This window comes from Argiope bruennichi, chromosome X2 (assembly GCF_947563725.1).
Source record: "Argiope bruennichi chromosome X2, qqArgBrue1.1, whole genome shotgun sequence".
NCBI lineage: Eukaryota > Metazoa > Arthropoda > Arachnida > Araneae > Araneidae > Argiope > Argiope bruennichi.
In genome coordinates this window covers 130,784,178-130,802,594 of record NC_079163.1, presented here as the reverse complement: position 1 = coordinate 130,802,594, position 18,417 = coordinate 130,784,178, and the positions used below count along the sequence as shown (strand labels likewise).

Here is an 18,417-nt window from a genome sequence, read left to right as displayed (position 1 = left end):
CTTCTCGGTGCTCATGTTTGAAAGAATGTATTATTTTCTGAGATTCATCTTTTTGATCTCCAAGATTGTGCTGTATCTCATTTTTTTCTACTGATGGATCTCTACTTGTTTCAAATAGATTTTAGTATTTAGCTTTGATATGAGTATTTATGAACATTATGGCTAAAGAAGATCTCGTTGCTTGGAAACGAAACTTTTAATATTACTATATATTTACATCTAAAGTGCATTACAAGTGTTTATTTCATTTCTGCATATATATATTTTATTTTTTAAGCACCTCGCCAATGTGAATGAGATTGTCTGCTACAATTTTCGTTAGTTAATCTGTGCCAATCATATATGAAATATTGCTGACAGGATAACAACTCGCCTAGACCGGCTTATCTTTTATATAAGAAGATAAAAAATGAAAGAATAGTGATCTTCAAATTTTTTTGGATGATATTAATAATCTTCATTAATCAAATAAATTTCTTAATGTTGTTCATTCTAATGATAAATAAAATTCTTCGATATACTTTGACAGATAAGAAATAAAAACGTCCAAGAGAGTAAATCATGATGGAATTCAGTTAAAAAAATTTTTTAACTTTATTTTCTTTTTGTTGTGTTTTTAAAATCTTATACCTAATTTTTAGGTTGCTTCATAAAATAAGATAAATTGACATAATTTTTTGTGCAAAAAAGCTAGTTTCTGGCTTTTTTTGAAATTCCCTTCCATTTACACTATTGAATAGCTTAGTTCAATCATACGAAAAATCTCTTGTTTGTCATTCATATGTATCTTAACGATCATTTCATCACATTTTTTCAATTGTTTGTTGTAGTGTTTTAGGGTGATAGATTTAAAAATTAATCTACGCCTCCGTATTCCTTCTTTAATAATAATAAAAGCGAATGAGCGTAAGATTGCGTCTGTTTATGCATTGATGGCTGAAGTACAAGGCTGAAAGTTGGATTAAAAATGTCCAAAGGTGTTTTTATTCTTTTAGCAATGTGTATGTAAATTTCATCGTGTAAGAACGAACACATTTTAAATCATTATGCAGTTTAACTTTAAAAATTATTTGTTTGGAAAAACCATTACTCTGGAAGAACCAAATATTGGTAAGGACGGTTTATTAATTAAAAAAGAAATAGTTAAAACATTAGTTTTTATTGAAGGTTATTATGTAATTGTAGGAAGTGTTATGTTGTCGGAATTATGCTGATAGAAAGTGTGTTATGTGTTCGAATTCAAGTGATGAAAAGAAACAGTATTTTTTCATTTTATTATAAAAAGATCATTGTACAGTCATCACAGTTCATGATGTGGTGTTTCAAAAAGTTACCATTTCATCAAAAAAAAAAAAAAAAAAAAATACCGTAGGTAAATGATACGGCATTAAAAAAAATTACAAGTATGCAAAATAAGTACACATTTGAATACCAGTACTAGTGATAGGAACCCAATTATACTAAACACAAATTGCACCAGAACAACCCGAAGTTCGGGTAGGATAATCTCCACAAACTAAATATTCATAACAAGTGGTAAAATACAAACCCAGTCTTAAACCGTGAAAACCACAAAATACAAGATATATTGTAAAATAAATAACGAGACCGTTTTAGCTGAAAAAAGTGACTATATCTTGGTTTTATCACTTTTTCGAATACGGAAAAATGAAAACGTTGCAATCTGAAACACTGTTTTCAACTGTTGTTCCAGTATTATAACAAATAACAAAAAAAAATAAAATAAATAAAACATTAAATGATGCCACAATGCATGTTGAAGAAAAATGTTAGTGATATGCTAAACTGAAATGGAGCTTATTTGGAGTTAACAGGACAGATGTTTTAAATTTGTTATTTTTGTTTTTCAATAATTGGCGAAAGAACCATGATTCAAATTTCTGCACAGTCATTTGATTTATTCTGAAGATGGCAATACTTTTAATGTATCATAAATTATACAGCTGAAAAGTTTGTTGCATTATTGTTAACTTATTTCTCCCTATAATGTTTAGAGAGAGAAAAACCCAAGTTGATATACTTTAAAGATGAAAATAAAGATTACGCCATTAAAATGAAATGTGTGAACGTGAAGCTGAAAAAGGTAATTTTGTTTCAGCCGAAAAGCAAACGAAGTTTTCATGAAAAGGGCAATTGTTTTTGTGCAGGGCTAAATAGAAACCAATTTGTGCACCATCCAAGATAAAGAATGCATTGATTACGCTAAGACTAGAAAACAGATGAATTTTATCGTATTGAACGTAGTTAGACAGCGAATATGAGATTCAACTGATGAAGAGCACTAAAATACGCTCCAGGCGTTGAAGCTTACAACCAAGCTTCGAAAGCTGCTGAAGGAGACAATATAATGGAATGCTGATATTAACAGTGAATTAGAACATTACGAAGTAAGTATGAGAAACATACAGCTGCGTGGGTCAAAATTTGAAAATTCTCCAATTGTTAACTTTTTTGATGATATGATGTGAATAAACAGGGCGTTAAGTACGGGCTGAAAACAGTTCTTTTCATGTCATGTTCGAATTATTTTAGAGGTATGTGTCCATCGAACTCTACGAAGAGTTTTGTGTCTGGGGTTTCCATATAATTTTTCATCCTTCGTATTCGTAAACACATACAAATTGCTGCAGAAATTGCCAGGAGCAACAGGAGTAGAATACAAGCAAACATTGCTGCGAATCCTCCGGTTCTTAAGCAAACCATATCGTCATCATTTTTCCAATCTGAAAACCAAAACATTAAATAAATAAGAATTTTAAAGATCACATTGAGCATGAAGATCACTTGAAATTAATGCATTGCTGCAATGTGTTAATACTTAATTGTTACTATTGCATGGCGTAGGTAATGTTGGATATTTCGTCTTTTTTCATCGATATTTTGTAAGATGCTTCAAAGGTTTTAAAATATGCACTTTTATCAAAAGTAAGAAGAGAAAGAATTGACATTTAAATAATTTTTTAAATTTCGGGTTTTATTTTTAGTGTTTTGGGTATTTTTTTAGCGCAAGATTTATATTTGGGTAAAGTGAGCATGCATATGGTTAAAAGTTAAAATCAATGACATCAAAAGGTGAAAGGTCAACAGCAGTTTCTAAATGTGTACTAAAACTTAGTAAACTTGGCAAAATTGTTAAAAAATAAAGCAAATTGCAACGCAAGCAAAAAAAAAAAGAGTTATTAACTGTAAGGAAAAGAAGAAATTGCTTTGAAGAAGTTAAAAGATTTGGATGGTGCATTTCATTCATCAAGTTAGACAAGGTTATAAATGAGCAATTAAAAGAGTTCTGACGATGGAGATTAAAAGGACATTCGATCAGAATGCGGTTAACAGTAAAATTAGTATGACAAGTGGGACATACGAGGATGTTTAAAATTTGGATCTCTTCATTTTTTACATAAAGTAACTTGTGTTTAGAGAGTAAATTATTAAAAGTTTCTTAAACTTTTAGATAGTTAATTTCCAATGAATTATCGTAATTAATAAATTCAGTCGTATAAATTTTTATCTAAGATATTTGACTGAAAATATTTAATCCAACTTTTTAATAAAATATGAAGTATTTGCTATTTTACATTTGAAATTATCATACCCTATAGGTATTTAAAATACTTAAAATAATGGTTTCTTACTCAAGCTTCGCAGTGCCAGGGGAGTATCAACTTCTACATGCCTAACTTCTAAAGCTTGGAACAGACTGACACTTTCTGAAACCACACTATTTTCAGCTTCTGTGGTGGCTTTAGTTGTTAATTCTTCTGCCGATCTTTTGTACAAATTACGCCAGTAGCATCTTTGAGGCTGAAAAGATTAAAAAAAAAGAAAAAGATTTGATGAAGTCATTTTCTGAATTTTTTCCCCAAAGTGTCAGTTGAAAAGACGATTCGATGATTATTTATCTTTTCTACGATTTTTAGAATGTATGAAAACAAAATAGGAAAGGAAGCTTTCATTAATTCAAACAAAGAACTTTATTAAAACCAGTTTTCAGAACACACTTTTATTAATGTACTAATTAAATGAATTGTTTAAAAAATTAATTATTTTACTTTACTTTTTAACTTTTCATTTATAATTCGTTATTATAAATACTAAGCAATTTTGAATTTTTACTAAATTTATTACCAAGTGGCAGTCATTACCAAGTTTTCAAAAACTCTTCCAATCAGAAATAACTGTAAAGATTAGCTTAATCATGGTTCGGCAGAGGTAAGACAATAACAGACATTGGCTCTTATTTGTCATACATTAACACATTGTAAATGAGTAATACATTCTGCTATGTATTACTCATGTACAATGTCAACAAGTTAAAATCTTAACTTTTTGGGAAGCAAGAAGCCTAAATCCAAATTTAATAAACTTAGCTTGAAATGTTGGGAGGTCAGTCGTTTTTAGCGTATTGCCTGCATGAATGAAGTTAAAGATTTGTTTTTGTCAGATCTCAGAACTCGTGAACCAAAGATGCTAGAACAGCTACTGAGAAAAAGACCAGTCGATACATTTTCAAAGTAATACAAAAGAATTTTTTTAAATTTCTTTTGTATTTCTTGTTGAAAATTAGGACAGAAAATATGTCTATGTTTAAATTAATATAATAAAGGATCTCTAGGAGAAAATACATTTAGGAAACTTTTATTGGTCATCATTGATTTGGATCACCATTGATTGGTCATCATTGATTTGAAAGGAAAACTTTATTAGAACAATTTATTATTTTTTGAGAGATATCTCTTTCGTCCTAATATATCCTTATTTGTAAAGGATATATAAGAATAAGGAATTAGAGATTTGGATGAGGGAATGTTTTTGCCAACTGAATTATGAAATCAATTATTTATTTCTGTAGTCAGATGTTTTGAGAGAAAAAATTATAAAAAATTAGTATACAAGACACTCTTTGTCTTTAAGTGAAATACTTTAACTAAGAATTTTATTCCAAATACTTAGAATGAAAAAGTTTTAGTTTTTTCAGTTTGTTAGACCAAGGTTCATTAAATTTAGAATTCAAATTTGAAGTGGAGTCAAGTCCATTAATATTTGAACTCATAAATATACTTATAAGTGCTTTTGTTAGTTTCTTCAATATAAATAAGTAAAAATATTCCAAAAAGTCTCAATGATTTAAAACATTTAATAAAACTTTACAAATAAATGTACTTAACTAGATTTCATTATTTTATTAGCTATTTTATAATTTCATTATTTTATAATTTTATTAGCTATTTTATAATTTCATTATTTTATAATTTTATTAGCTAATTTATAATTTCATTATTTTATAATTTTATTAGCTATATTATAATTTCATTTCGAAAAATATGCATAGTTGTAAAGAGGTCACAGTATATTTTTATTGTTGAAGACACGCTAAGTGAGAAAAAAGAAAAATCACGCTAAATGAACGCCTTCTTTTTATAACACAGCCCTTTAATTCTAATCTGCCTTTAGTTGACGAAGACAATGTTTGAGATACTCAGCTAAGTTCCGACGCCAGCATGAAGAAGTTTTGACAAACGAAAGTTCGCAGGACCTCACATATTTCTGTCTTGGTTAGAATCGAGGATAGGGATTCGACTGATAATAAAGCAGACTGGACTGCTCTTTGCCCATGAGGCCACGAAGATGAATAATTCATATTTTCTATTTCCTTATTTATCATATGTCGCGTTCCGAAAATTTTGAGAAAGTTAAATATATTTTCTTCAAAACAGATATAGCTTAGAAAAGCTTAGATTGAAGAAAAAATGCATGGTATTATTTTTGATGTTTCCAATTCTAAGGTATAAGAATATTAAATCGGTGAGTCATGACCCAAAAATGCGTTTAATAAAGAGGTAAAAATTTTCTATAGTCTTATTAAAAATCTGATAATCCGGTTAATCTTCTATTTATTATCCATGATAATTTTTAATGACCTTTTAGGCGATGCTAATAATTTCCTCAAACCTTCAAAATATGCTTCTGCTGAATGAGATACTAAGTTTTACATAAATACCATCCACTCTCTTTAGAGGAAAACAAATAAAAGCAGTAGCTATGTAGATTGCGTTGCATGCATAATTAAATATTTCTTTCACACTAAGAAGTAGAAAAAGAACATTTCCAGCTCGAATTTTCTACCTGAAGATAATTAAACTTCCCCTATCCCTAAAAAATGATAAATAAATGCATACATATATTGTAAATAATAATAGTCTTCTCTGTTTTGTCTATTACCGTGTTATGCGTAACACGCAGTGAAAACTTAATTTTTTTATGCTGTTTCGATTCAAAAGGATCCTCACCGCCATGGAATGGACATAAGATGGTGCAACACTTTAAATGCAATCAATTAAGCGCCCGCCTTATGTCAAAGAGCAAAAAGGTACAGCATCCCCCAAACATCCATTAAATCAACCATTTGTAGGATTTTCACCTCGCTATTGAGCAAGAGCCTTGCTTAAATGAGAAAAAGTTCTGAAATATTTGCCATTAAACGGTCGTAAAAGATGTGCTTAAGAAGTTGATTGGCTCAATGTGGAATATGATTACAGACAACACCGATGCCTTTTGACAATTAGTTTTTATTCTTTCTTGAGAAACATTGAAAAGAAGTATTGTAAAAAAGGGAGGCAAGACTGGGTTGTACACGTGCCTTGGTGATAGGGAGGGAAAACTTGATTTGGGTCAATTCGTGAAGTTCTGGCCTGCAAACGCCAATCAGAATGAATGCGAATCTATATGTGGTAGGGTCCAACTGAGCTTGGTAGAAACGTAATATGGAAGCTGAAAAGTTTCAAATTAACTTCTTTGTTCTTTCATACATGATATGGATCGCTGATGAGATTATGATTCCGATTCATGAGATTTATTACCATGGAAATCTCATGGCATGATCTCCAGGATGTTGGTAAAATTTATTTCCTAAAATCCATGAGTGTGTATGAACAGTGAAATGATTTAGAATGCTGTGAGTGAAAAATCTTTAGAAAAGTGTTTCTCAATTTTTTCCACTTGCAAGTCTTTTTTTTTTTTTTTTTTTTTTTTTTTTTTTTTTTTTGTAAATACATATTTTTCTAATTTTTGTGAATAACGCTTAACATAGTCTTAAAAAATGCTTAATGAAATATTAATTAAAGAATGAAAGATAATACTATTTTCATGAATTTAGTTGCGATACTTTATTTTATGATTCCCATCGTTATTTTTGCTTCAGATTGTTAATGGATTAAACCATAACATGTATGATTTTTTTTAAAATTTTCATCAAAAGTTGTATAAATTTATATGAAGGAGGAAAAGAAAAGAAGTAAAAGTAATTAATCTATTTTAATTTGATTAATTAAAAAAATTTCTTTACGCATTAAGGGGGTCCGGGACACATTTTGAAAAATTTTTTATTAATTAATTTAAAATTTTGAAATTTTTTGTACTGATCAACCATTTTATTAATAAGCAAAATCACAACACAAAAGTTTTCAAAATTTTTTTTAACTTAAAATTTAAATTTTTTTAAAAAAAAGTGACGTTGTTTTAAATTGATATAACTTAAAATATTTTGATCAATTTCCAAAATTTTTTCATTAAATCAAACACAAATATATATTCTTTTATTTTGATTCAGCAATTTAAAAAATATTAATTTAAAAAAAAATTTAAAAAATTTGAATGAAAATTTTGAAAAAATCTTGGGTACTTTTTTAAAAAAAATTCATATCTTGAAAAGTAAATTTTTTTTTTAATTTGGTGAATCAAAATTAAGACAAACAGTTTGAAAAGTATGTGCTTCAAATTTCAGACCTCTATCTTTATATGATCTGGACTTATATCAATTTGATCTCAACAAATAATGAAAAAACGCAACATGGTTAAAAATGCGTTTAAAGTTTAAAAATAAAATTTATAAGAATTAAAACTATTTAAATACATTTAATAGCTTCCAGATGCATAAGTGACGCCTCCCTTCCTCACAAGTGTTTATTTTAATTTAATTTTACATTTACAATTAAGAAAACAAACTTTAGAGCAGAAAATTAAAAAGCATGTTGTCTCATGAAATGTAAACACAGAGGTTCTAATAAACACTGAATCTCTTCGTTTCACTTCATTATTGAAGGAGTTGAGTTGTATACAAACTAAATCTAGGATTTAAAATAAATTCTTTAAAAATTTATTTCAAAAAAAAAAAAATCAAAAATTAAGCTAAAACAGTGCCGGGAAATGTCTGTTTACATTTAAAGAGATGAAGTTGCCATGGCAACGCCTTTCAGACAGTTGGAATTTCAAAGCAATGGTCAACAAAAATTATGATATCTCTCGTTCTAATTAAGACAGAAACATGATTTAAATGTTATTTTAAGCAGAAAAGCATGCAGAATTTTTTCAGCTAAAAAAAAAATTCGAAAATTTGACGATTTTTGTGTCCCAGACCCCCTTAATAATACACCAGTAGTATTTACAGGACTTCTGTTGAAAACATTTATGTTGCTACGCTTTTATCGGGTTTGTTGAAGAAAATTGTGCAACTTAATTCTCCAAGTGTAATGATTTTTAGTTTGTTTTCATATTCATTTCGATAATTAAATGACTGTTTCATAGAATTATTTACTTTTTATGCTGCTGACTAGAAGATAGAAAGAAAATAAATTTACTATAATATTATTGAAGTATTTAAACTAATGATTCTACTAAAATTAAAAAAAAAACATGATTAACATTTCTTTAAATTCACACTACTTATGTTAAAAAATCTTGCAACATTAAATTAAAGTATTGCTGTTTTTGCATATGTAATTGAAATTCAATGCATCGGAAAGCACCGAATGCTACGATGTGTTGAAGCAGAATGGCAATTTAAAACGTAGTCTTGTAATTTAGAATTCGTGTGAATACTTCATAATGCATTTTTAAAATTAATTTTTCGTACGTATAAATGCGATCAACGATTTCTGAAGAGTTCAAAATTTATTAGTCAGTTAAAAAAATAGTATAGATGGATTATAAAAATATTAAACCCGAATAAAAAAACAAATTGTTTATAAAACTTTAAAGGCGGTATCAAGTCGCCTAATTTTTGTTTGCGATCCTTTATAAAGCATTTAATTAAAAATATGTCACAGATCTTAAGCAGCCATTAACTTTTCATAAAAAGCACAGAGCAAAATGATCAATGAAACTAATAAACAATCTCAAAATTTGCTTCCAAGAGTAAGAAAATAGTTAAAAGAACTATTTGGTACTCATAACAGCGAAATATAAGTTATTGTGAACAAAGCATCAGCTTATATTGACTACTCTATATGTTTTATTGGCCAATTTATCAAAACATCAATTTCGATATAACTAGTATTATTTGAAGATGGGAGGATTGATGTTGAAATCGTTTCAGTTTAGTTCTAACATGCTTAAAGAATGAGTTAAAAAATTAGTAAAGAAAAGAAAAAAAAATCGATTTGTTTCTTACAAGAACTGCTTATTATTATTTTATTCAATTTTTATATTGTAAAACTTTAATAAAATAATAAAACATTTGATATTTTTATTATTTAACAGGCATAAATGATGGAATTTAATTATTAGATGAACACTGTCATAAGAACATAATATCATAATTCGATTAAATTGTATCGGAACTGCTTAGGTTTGGAAGGCGTCGACAAATTCTTAGCGATTTTGAAACTTGAATTACTGACACATGCAATATCACTTGTCATGCAAAACTCCAGTCCATGTCCTAAAAATAAGAATGAGATAGACTCGGCCTTCTCTATACTTCTAGACAACAACGCCGTGAAACTGCTAATCTCACGTCATTCCTTCTAACGTTACAGATATAAGGTGGATCAAAGATAAAGAGTTTCTGTCAAAGATAACAATTCGTGAATTATTCTGCAGCCTGAATTGAAGATACTTTACTGAGATATTGGGCATTTTATGAAAAGTTCTGGAATATTTTCCAATCGAATCGTTTTCATAACTTCAGTTAATGTTAAAGATGGAAGACATTACACTCATTTATTGATGTGCTAGAGTTTGTGCATTTGTAATGACATTATAACATTTTAATATTTCCTGATTTTATTTATCAATTAAATGATTGATTTAGTTAAAATTTGATTTCGCAGCAATAACGCTACTGGCAGTAAGAAAAAAGTGAATTTCAAGATTATATCATGCTTATAATAATGAATTTTAAACATTACAAAGTAGAAAGAAATTAAAATGAAAATATTATACCACTCTAATTAGAGTTTATATTTAAAAAATATTTTTAAGATAGGAAACAGGGCTTAGCAACCATCTTTAAGCAAATATAATTATTTAAATAAATCTTCTCAGCGTATTGATGTAAAGAGAAAAGATTATTCATAAATTTTTATGATTGAAATCTGTCTGTTTGTACATTAATTGAATTTTCTATAAAAATAGTTTTCTTTTTTTACTCTTTATGAGACATAGATATAGAAAATTGCTGAAATTTCAATTGCAAATTAGGGGAATTTTTTTCAGGTAAAATGAAATATTTAATAGAAAATTTAAAGCATGAAGAACGAATAATTTATTTCAGTTATAAAACAGTAGAGAAATATTTGTTTCTTAAAGTAATTGATTTTTGATGGCAAGTGTTGTAATGCGATAGGTAACAACACATTTCAAATTCACAGAACACAGGGTGCTTCGGGAATCATATATTCTCCTGCTGGTGTGGCGTAGAAGGATAACTCTATCTGTGTTGGGTCACATGTCGTTGTCTTCCTCACAACGGGTTAAATTCTCTCCAAAATAGGCATCGTGTCAGTTCAAAACGGAGATTCATTTAATAGAACACATTCAACATACAGAATCAAATTTGGGGTTCTGATTCAAATTCACAACCACAAATCGATAAGCTGAGAAAAAATAATTCTGAGTCAAATCACTGCAAAATTAGAATAAAGAGATGAGGAGAGATTTAATAATTACGGTGAACTTATAAAACTTAAAAAACGGATGTCGTGCAACTTGGAAATATATGCTATTCTTCATGATAAATAGCCTCTAAAGATGAATAGTATTGCACAGAAAATATCCATAATGTTTATAAATATTATCGTATAAATCTCATACTATTGTAATGAATAGAATACATTTTATATGAACCAAAATTTTAAGAAAACGAGTTTCGAGCTAAAGAAAAAAGTTGCTATCTTTCTATCACAGGAGCTCCCATTAGATTCATTGTTAAAGAAGAATTTATAAATTTTCGACTTTTCAAACTTATACAAATTATACATTTTTGCCTTCAGTGAAATACCCTATATTTAATTAGACTAAAATTGAAAAATTAATTTTTTTGAAATGACAAATATCCCCAGTTTCATCAAGGCCAACGACTAACTGAAAATTTTAGATTTGTGACTCAATTCCATTAACGTGAGTATATGTCTAGTGCATGTTAAATCCGATTTTCGATAATCATATGTTCTCCTGCAGGCATAGCGTAGAAAGATAACTACATATGTGGTGGGTCCTCACAACGGGTTAAATTCGCTCAGAAAAATAAATGATAATGAGGACAGCATTTGAACCGGAATCCTTTTTTCTTACAATAAGATAGATTTTATTTGATTAACTCAATTGCTATTGGTATATTATGATCAGAACTGAGTTTCAGTAAAAATAATAATTATATAATTTCTTTTTTATTGAAAATTCTTTTCATGAAAATATTAAACGAATTTATAAATTGAGATTTCTACTTTAGCACAGAAATTGGAATATTTTATGTTTAAAAAATATCCGTATTTCAACCAAGCGGCATAGAAATTTCTATATTTTGCTCTTTTCAAGTGTTCTATTCTTAACTATTTTTACAAGCTGTTGATATTAAAAACAAATTGGATTATGCTTTGTTCGGTATAATCATGTTGAAATTTTTCGGGTAAGGGCTGGGTAATAATGATGAATTTCCACCTGGCTTAAAATATCAGACCAGAACAGAATTCTATTCTCGCCTTCCACTTTCTCAAAAGGACTCTTCCCAATATTTTTATTGCAGAATAGATCAAAGAAGCCAAAGTCCTTCATCCTAGTGATGTTCAGGACCCCCTGACAATTGTAAATACTTTGCTCCAATTGTGAGAGGTCCTAGTGAGAGAGAGACTTGGTACATTTATAAAATGAGTATCTCTAAATTCACCCCAAACGTCAGAGGAAGCAAGAGATGAAAAAGGGTCGGTTTTGCAAAGTGATGATTTGCCGTCTTCTATGTCTATGTTTTTTAGTAATATATTTAAACAAAGACGAATCTTAAGAAGGAAACATGGCGTTTGAAAGGATGAACGATTGCGTTTAGCGACACTTCTATTGAGAGGGAAATAAATACTAATCGTACCTGATATAGGACTAGATATTGAGACAGGAAAGTCAATAATGCAGCATAATGGAACAACACACAGTCCTTAAAATAATTCATCTCATTTCAAGTTGTTCTCTAATAACCTTGTTGATAATTTTATTTTCATATTCTGTTATGTGTAATGGTTAAATTTATTATTAATCAAAGAAGACAAAAGTAGGAAAGCCTTGGTCTTCGTTGATTAATAATGGTTGATCAATTGGGACCATGGGTATTCTAACCCAATGACTTGAAAACGGGAAGACATATTTCATTTCGCCACTAGAACCACATTTTAAAAGAATTTAATCCACCAATTTTTTTTATTATTTTTTTTCTACTAAAGGAATTTTATTTACCCATTATCTAACGACCAAACCCGCACAAAAGGAAATTTCAAATCCTTTAAAAACTTCTCAGAGACATAAATTGACGCTTCACTTACCGGACAGGAACCATGACACATGTGGACATCACATTCAAGATACAAAGCTGGGCTACCGGTGAATCTGAAGGCTTTGAGATACGAATACAATGTGACTTGCTGAGATCGATCAGGACTACTGACTCCGCGGAAAGGACTTATCAGTTTTTCTTGAGCAACACATCTGAAATGTAAATAGAACATTTAACATTTTGATTTGGAAACGGAGAATTAATTATATTATCTGCAGGACCTAGCTTACCCGTGCGAGTCAATGAGTTGGAGACGTTTTTGAGCCCCATTGTGGGCAATACAGTTGCTGATTAAAATATCAAATCCGGCTGCAAAAAGGAAAAGACATTATTAATTTATAGATGCCTATGTAAAACTGTTTTATAATTATAAGAAAAAATGGAAAAATCCAAACTTTAAAGTAGGAAAATGTAAATAATTATTTTTAGAGTGTGTTTTAAAAATTTCAAGTCATATTTCCGATGCTTAGAAATTCTTAGTTCACCATTTTACAACTACCCGATTGTTTATATTATCATTGTTTTTTGTATCTAAAAATTAAATTTTTATTTACAAGACGCAACGCGTTTTTTTGTTGTCCAGTAAAATCTTCTTTTCGCATGTAAGCATTAAAATAATAATTATTAAAAAAATCAAGAAATTTATATGATACATTGTCAGCGATTCAATGCTGGACTATTTCTGAATACTTCACAAATCAACGCTGCAAGTGTAATTTCCAAAACCATTTTGGGGGAAAATGCAATTGTATTTGTACAGCAAACAGTTAGTTAATGAATTGGTATTTAAAATGTTAAGCAAACTCTTTGATTATAATTATTCTTTTCCGTTTCTTAGATGCTTTCTTTCAACCGAAATATATATACAAGCTGATTTTAAACTTTTAAACCTTTCTTAAATGTCACATCCCAAACAGACAGTTTTATTTTTAGTTGTTTATTTTAATATAGTTTTGTTTCTACGAGAAAAGACTAAGAAATAAAATCCGTATTCTGAATTAGAATGAGTTTTCCGAGTTTCTATCTAAGCCTCCCTAGAATTTTGAGGCATAACTAGAGGGACGGGTTGAAATTACTGGATAAAATACACAAAAATAATCAAATAAAGAAAATAAAGTATTAAAAGATTTTAAAAAGTGAAAGATTCAACTATTAAAAGAATTTTTAAAAAGCAAGAAGATGTAAAGAATCATACATTTTGCTGCTTCCTTTAATATTTTCCCATTTGATTCAGGAGTACATAACATGCGACATACAGAAGTGTTGGCAAGAGAACTCTTTTTTTTTAGAAGATAACGGTTTAGAAATAAAATTTGTCATTATATTTTGTACTATGAACTATTTATTGATAAGTAAAATAACAAAAGATATGCAAAGACACATTTTCAATACAGGACAAAGAGTCGAAAATCGGAATTGTTTTACAAAAAAAAAAAAAAAAAAAAAAAAAAAAAACTGGACAATTTTTGTTAATCTGGGACATTAGATCAGTTTAATCAAAGGAACATAGCATTCAATTGTTCTTATTAATGATTTCAGTTTATAAAAGAAATTACTTTGTAAATTAAAAAAAATATAAAAATAGTAGCTTTGTAAATGTTTAAAAAAGTATACAAGATACTCATCTCCTAAATGTTTTAACATTTAATCCATTCATAATGAATGATTTTTTGATTGAAACATTCTTCTTTCCCTCACATTATAATTTAAAAAACGAGTATGAAAAGTTTTATGGTTTCATATAAATTTATCAAATAATCAAAATATTTCTTTATTAAAGATAATTTGCGTAAGAAGAAGCAAGCATTTATTTTTTTCATCAACTCTATAAGGATGTACAGAAATCCTGCAGTCCTATTTTTTGTATTTCGATTTAAAAAAATTGAAACTTTTATTTAAAATTAAAAAAATTTCTATAATGCCTTGTTTATCTTGAACATTTTTTTGGAATATAAAGACATTCTTCGAGTTGAAATTTAATAATAGTTTATTTTCAAGACCACTCCGTGATCAACGTCCCTGCATGTATGGAAAGGTGCAATTTCGTGAAAACCCAGCGTGAGCTATTTTATCTGAAAAATGCGATTCAGCCTCACTGCGTCTAATCAGAGTAAAAGGAGATGAGCACATTCTAACATCACCATTTGTAGTAAACATCCAAATGTTTATACGTGGAAGAGTTCACGACTTTCTTATTTTTTATTCTCTATGAGAAAAACAATTTTTTGCGAGCACTTGGCTTTGATAAGAAAACGACTGACATCCATTTCAAATCAAAATGAAGGAAAGCTAGTTATTTCCCCATTGTCACGGCCATGGAAAGCAACTCGGATCTTCACTTTGACCTTTCGGGAGATATTTGCTGTTCTCTGGCAAAGGAAATATGGAAGAGATAGTTTTAAACTGTGGACTCTTTTAAACTGCTGGTTTCACAATATCCTATTTCGATCCTTGTTTCTTTTTTCTTATCCATTTATTTCTGAAAAAAAAAATTTAAAAAAAGGGCCAAACAACCGTGGCGTCTTTGAAGGTCGTGACCTGATGTGTGAAAACCAGCAATTACTGTCGGTACAGACCTGAGTGAAAAAAGGTTCTTTCCCCTTCTTCTTTAGTTGATGCCAGTGAGAGAGAATTTCATCGGAGTTTTGTTGTATGACACGCTGACGTCCTATTTTATTTATTCAGAATGTGTTCTTAACCCCTATTGTTTGAATTTCAGTACTTTACAACGAAACGATCTGAAATTATATTTATTATTATTATTATTTTCGAATCTATTACGGTATTCAATAACAACTGGGAATCTACTTAAGAGAAATCAGAAAAAGTGCCGTAATGTCGATAATTAAATATAAGTGACATGTTATAACTCTGAATTTCCAACTTACTTATTCCGATAAAAGTTTTAGCCCTTTTTTTAAAAAATTTTGGTGCATTCCTATAAAAAGATTTGAACTTCCTATATACAAATATTTTTTTTTCTTTTTCAAATCTGCTTCAGTACATTGCAGTACAGTTCTGTTGGCATTAAGAAATTTTCTTAATAAAAACAATAAGAAAGTGAACTCAAGAAACATCATTATGCATACCACACCATTAGCCTCTTATCTAACTTACTCCAGCAAGGCTGTTTTTAACTTCAATGGCCAGATTTTCTGAATTGCAAGCGATGTTAGTAGAAAATGTGTTCAACTGACACATGCACACTAAGTCGTCTGTTTTGATTCATTTTATCGTCAGTATATACTTACAAACGGAAATGAATAGTATTCAAAAAATATAATACGGCACTATTATTAATTGTTAAAATAAATTTACCATATTCTATACATAGCCAAATATTGGAAGGAGAATTCTCCAAAATCATATGTTTGAAAAATTAAATCTAATTAACTTTTCAATATGTACCAAGAATTTCCAAGCAAAAAATGAAAAGTTTCTGTTATTTTATTCAAGACGGGTAATTTTTGTTCAACTCGATAGGAAGAATCAAAAACCGAGATTGTTCTACTTGGTGCAGGATGTTAGATCATTTTAAACTTAAATCTTTTTATTCAAATTTGAGTGCAATATTAAGAAACGATTTGGCTTTATATGTATCAGTATTTTCCTTTTCTTCCAAACAACTACTTTACTCTACGGAAACCGAAACTTCTATTAGAAACTAGAAGAAAGTACCATTAAAGTAGACAATTGAGCGCAGGTGGCTTGTAACAACAAAAGAAAGCCTGGTGCAGTCATTTTTATCATTTAATATACACAAGCTAGTTTTTGTTTTATTTTCATTTTATTCTGACCTATTACAGTACTCAACATCTCGAAATTTATTTATCGGAGTTGAGGTCAAATAATTAAATTTAAGTGGTATATCCTAACAAAAGAAAGCCGACTACTGAGGTTGTTACTGTTTTAACATTCATATACACAAGCCAGTTTCAGTTTCGAAACTAATTTGCTATGTGTAGTTAACAAAAGAAAGAAGTTACATTTTTCCATTATCTAATAATGACCGATCATTTTGGCCGTGTTTGTTTGCAGAAACCGTAGCTCTATTTCAGTTTAGATGTGCAATGGATTTTTTCCGGTATATATGCCGTTACTTTTTCTTGACTAATTATTCATCTGTAATTCTAATAACCGAATAGCATTGAACAAAGCTAACAGAGAGTATAATTACTTGTGTGACTTAATGATGCTTTCTCAGCATTGTGTTCTTTCCGGATGAATGCCAAATGAAAGAGGCATAGTTTTCATATTGCAACAATGTCATTACACTATATGAGACGGTATGTCGATGCAGTTTGCTTGAAGTGTACAAAATGATTGTTTTGCTTTAGTTTCGAAATCTAATGACTTTTTCAGATTCATTGACCGTTTAGTTCATGGAATTATTAGAGTTATGCAATCATTACAACGAAGTCTATGAATAGCACACTGACTTAAACGAATGAGAAAAATTATTCTCATAAATAATTAAAGAACACTTCTGAAGAATTTCTCAGTATTTCTCTTCATACAAAACATGGAATAAGATTTCTTTTACATGAGGACTTTAATTTAGATTGGATAAAAGGCTAATGTTTAATTAACATATGAAAAAATTTTCAAGATAAAATTCAGAATAAAAATATACAAAGAAGAAGAATGTTTATTCGAATGATTCGATGTCGCGTGCTTTAGAAATTAATCACTGTTTTTTTTTTTTGAAAAAAAAAAGAATTCAATTAAATAACGTAAAAATATCAGTGAAAATTTTGATACGACAAAGGTAAATATTAGCAAAACAAGTGTAACCAAATATGAGAAGATTTTCATAATTTCATTTCAGAATTTTGTAGGAATTGTGGAAGGGAGACTGAATTAGAAAAAATAATAAATAATAATTTGGAAATCAAATGAATTAAAAAATAATGAACACACACACACACACACACACACACACACACACACACACACACACACACACACACACACACACACACACACACACACACACACACACACACACACACACACACACACACACAAACGCAATCTACAACGATTTTTATTAAATTTTTTCGACTCATTCATCGTTACAATTACAATATATTTTATGTGTACGTTTGGTCTATGTAATTGTTTCTTAAAGATATTTTCTTGTTGTAAGAATTTTTTAAAATTCAACTCCACTTTTCACATAAACGATTTTGATAATTAATCAACAGCATGTTTTATATTCTAATATTTAGCTGAATTTTTCAACCGTCTGATATCATTCAGATGGGAAAATATGGTAATAATCATAAGAAATTTACGAATAAAAATAATTAAAATTAAAATTTGTAACATAAATTGTTTACTTACAAATAAAAGACGGCACAATGCAGAATTTCAAAATCAGAACAGACAAGGTTAATATGGATACGTATTATCACTTCAGTTTAGTCAAATGGATGAAAAAGAAAGTGGACGACTATGCCCGGAGGAATTTAAAAATAACGATTACACTAAAACTTCAAGAGACAATAGCGGCATTTGTCTTATTTCTAGTTTATAGGATTTAACATTGATTGAATACTGAAAGATTATTGGTAAATTTT

At 29.0% G+C, this 18,417-nt stretch overlaps 1 protein-coding gene across 2 annotated transcripts in view; it reads right to left on the bottom strand.

The window, feature by feature from the left end:
- Positions 1-1,360: 1,360 nt before the first annotated feature.
- The window catches only part of LOC129961072 (uncharacterized), an 80,559-nt gene continuing 63,502 nt past the window's right edge, over positions 1,361-18,417 (bottom strand). For both annotated transcript variants that reach the window (XM_056074879.1, XM_056074880.1), the window contains exons 7-10: positions 13,066-13,144; positions 12,825-12,987; positions 3,654-3,822; positions 1,361-2,744 (exon numbers count right to left, since the gene is read on the bottom strand). In XM_056074879.1, coding sequence (XP_055930854.1) covers positions 2,545-2,744; positions 3,654-3,822; positions 12,825-12,987; positions 13,066-13,144 — 611 coding nt within the window. In that variant the 3' untranslated portion in view covers positions 1,361-2,544. The remainder of the gene's footprint in view (positions 2,745-3,653; positions 3,823-12,824; positions 12,988-13,065; positions 13,145-18,417) is intronic.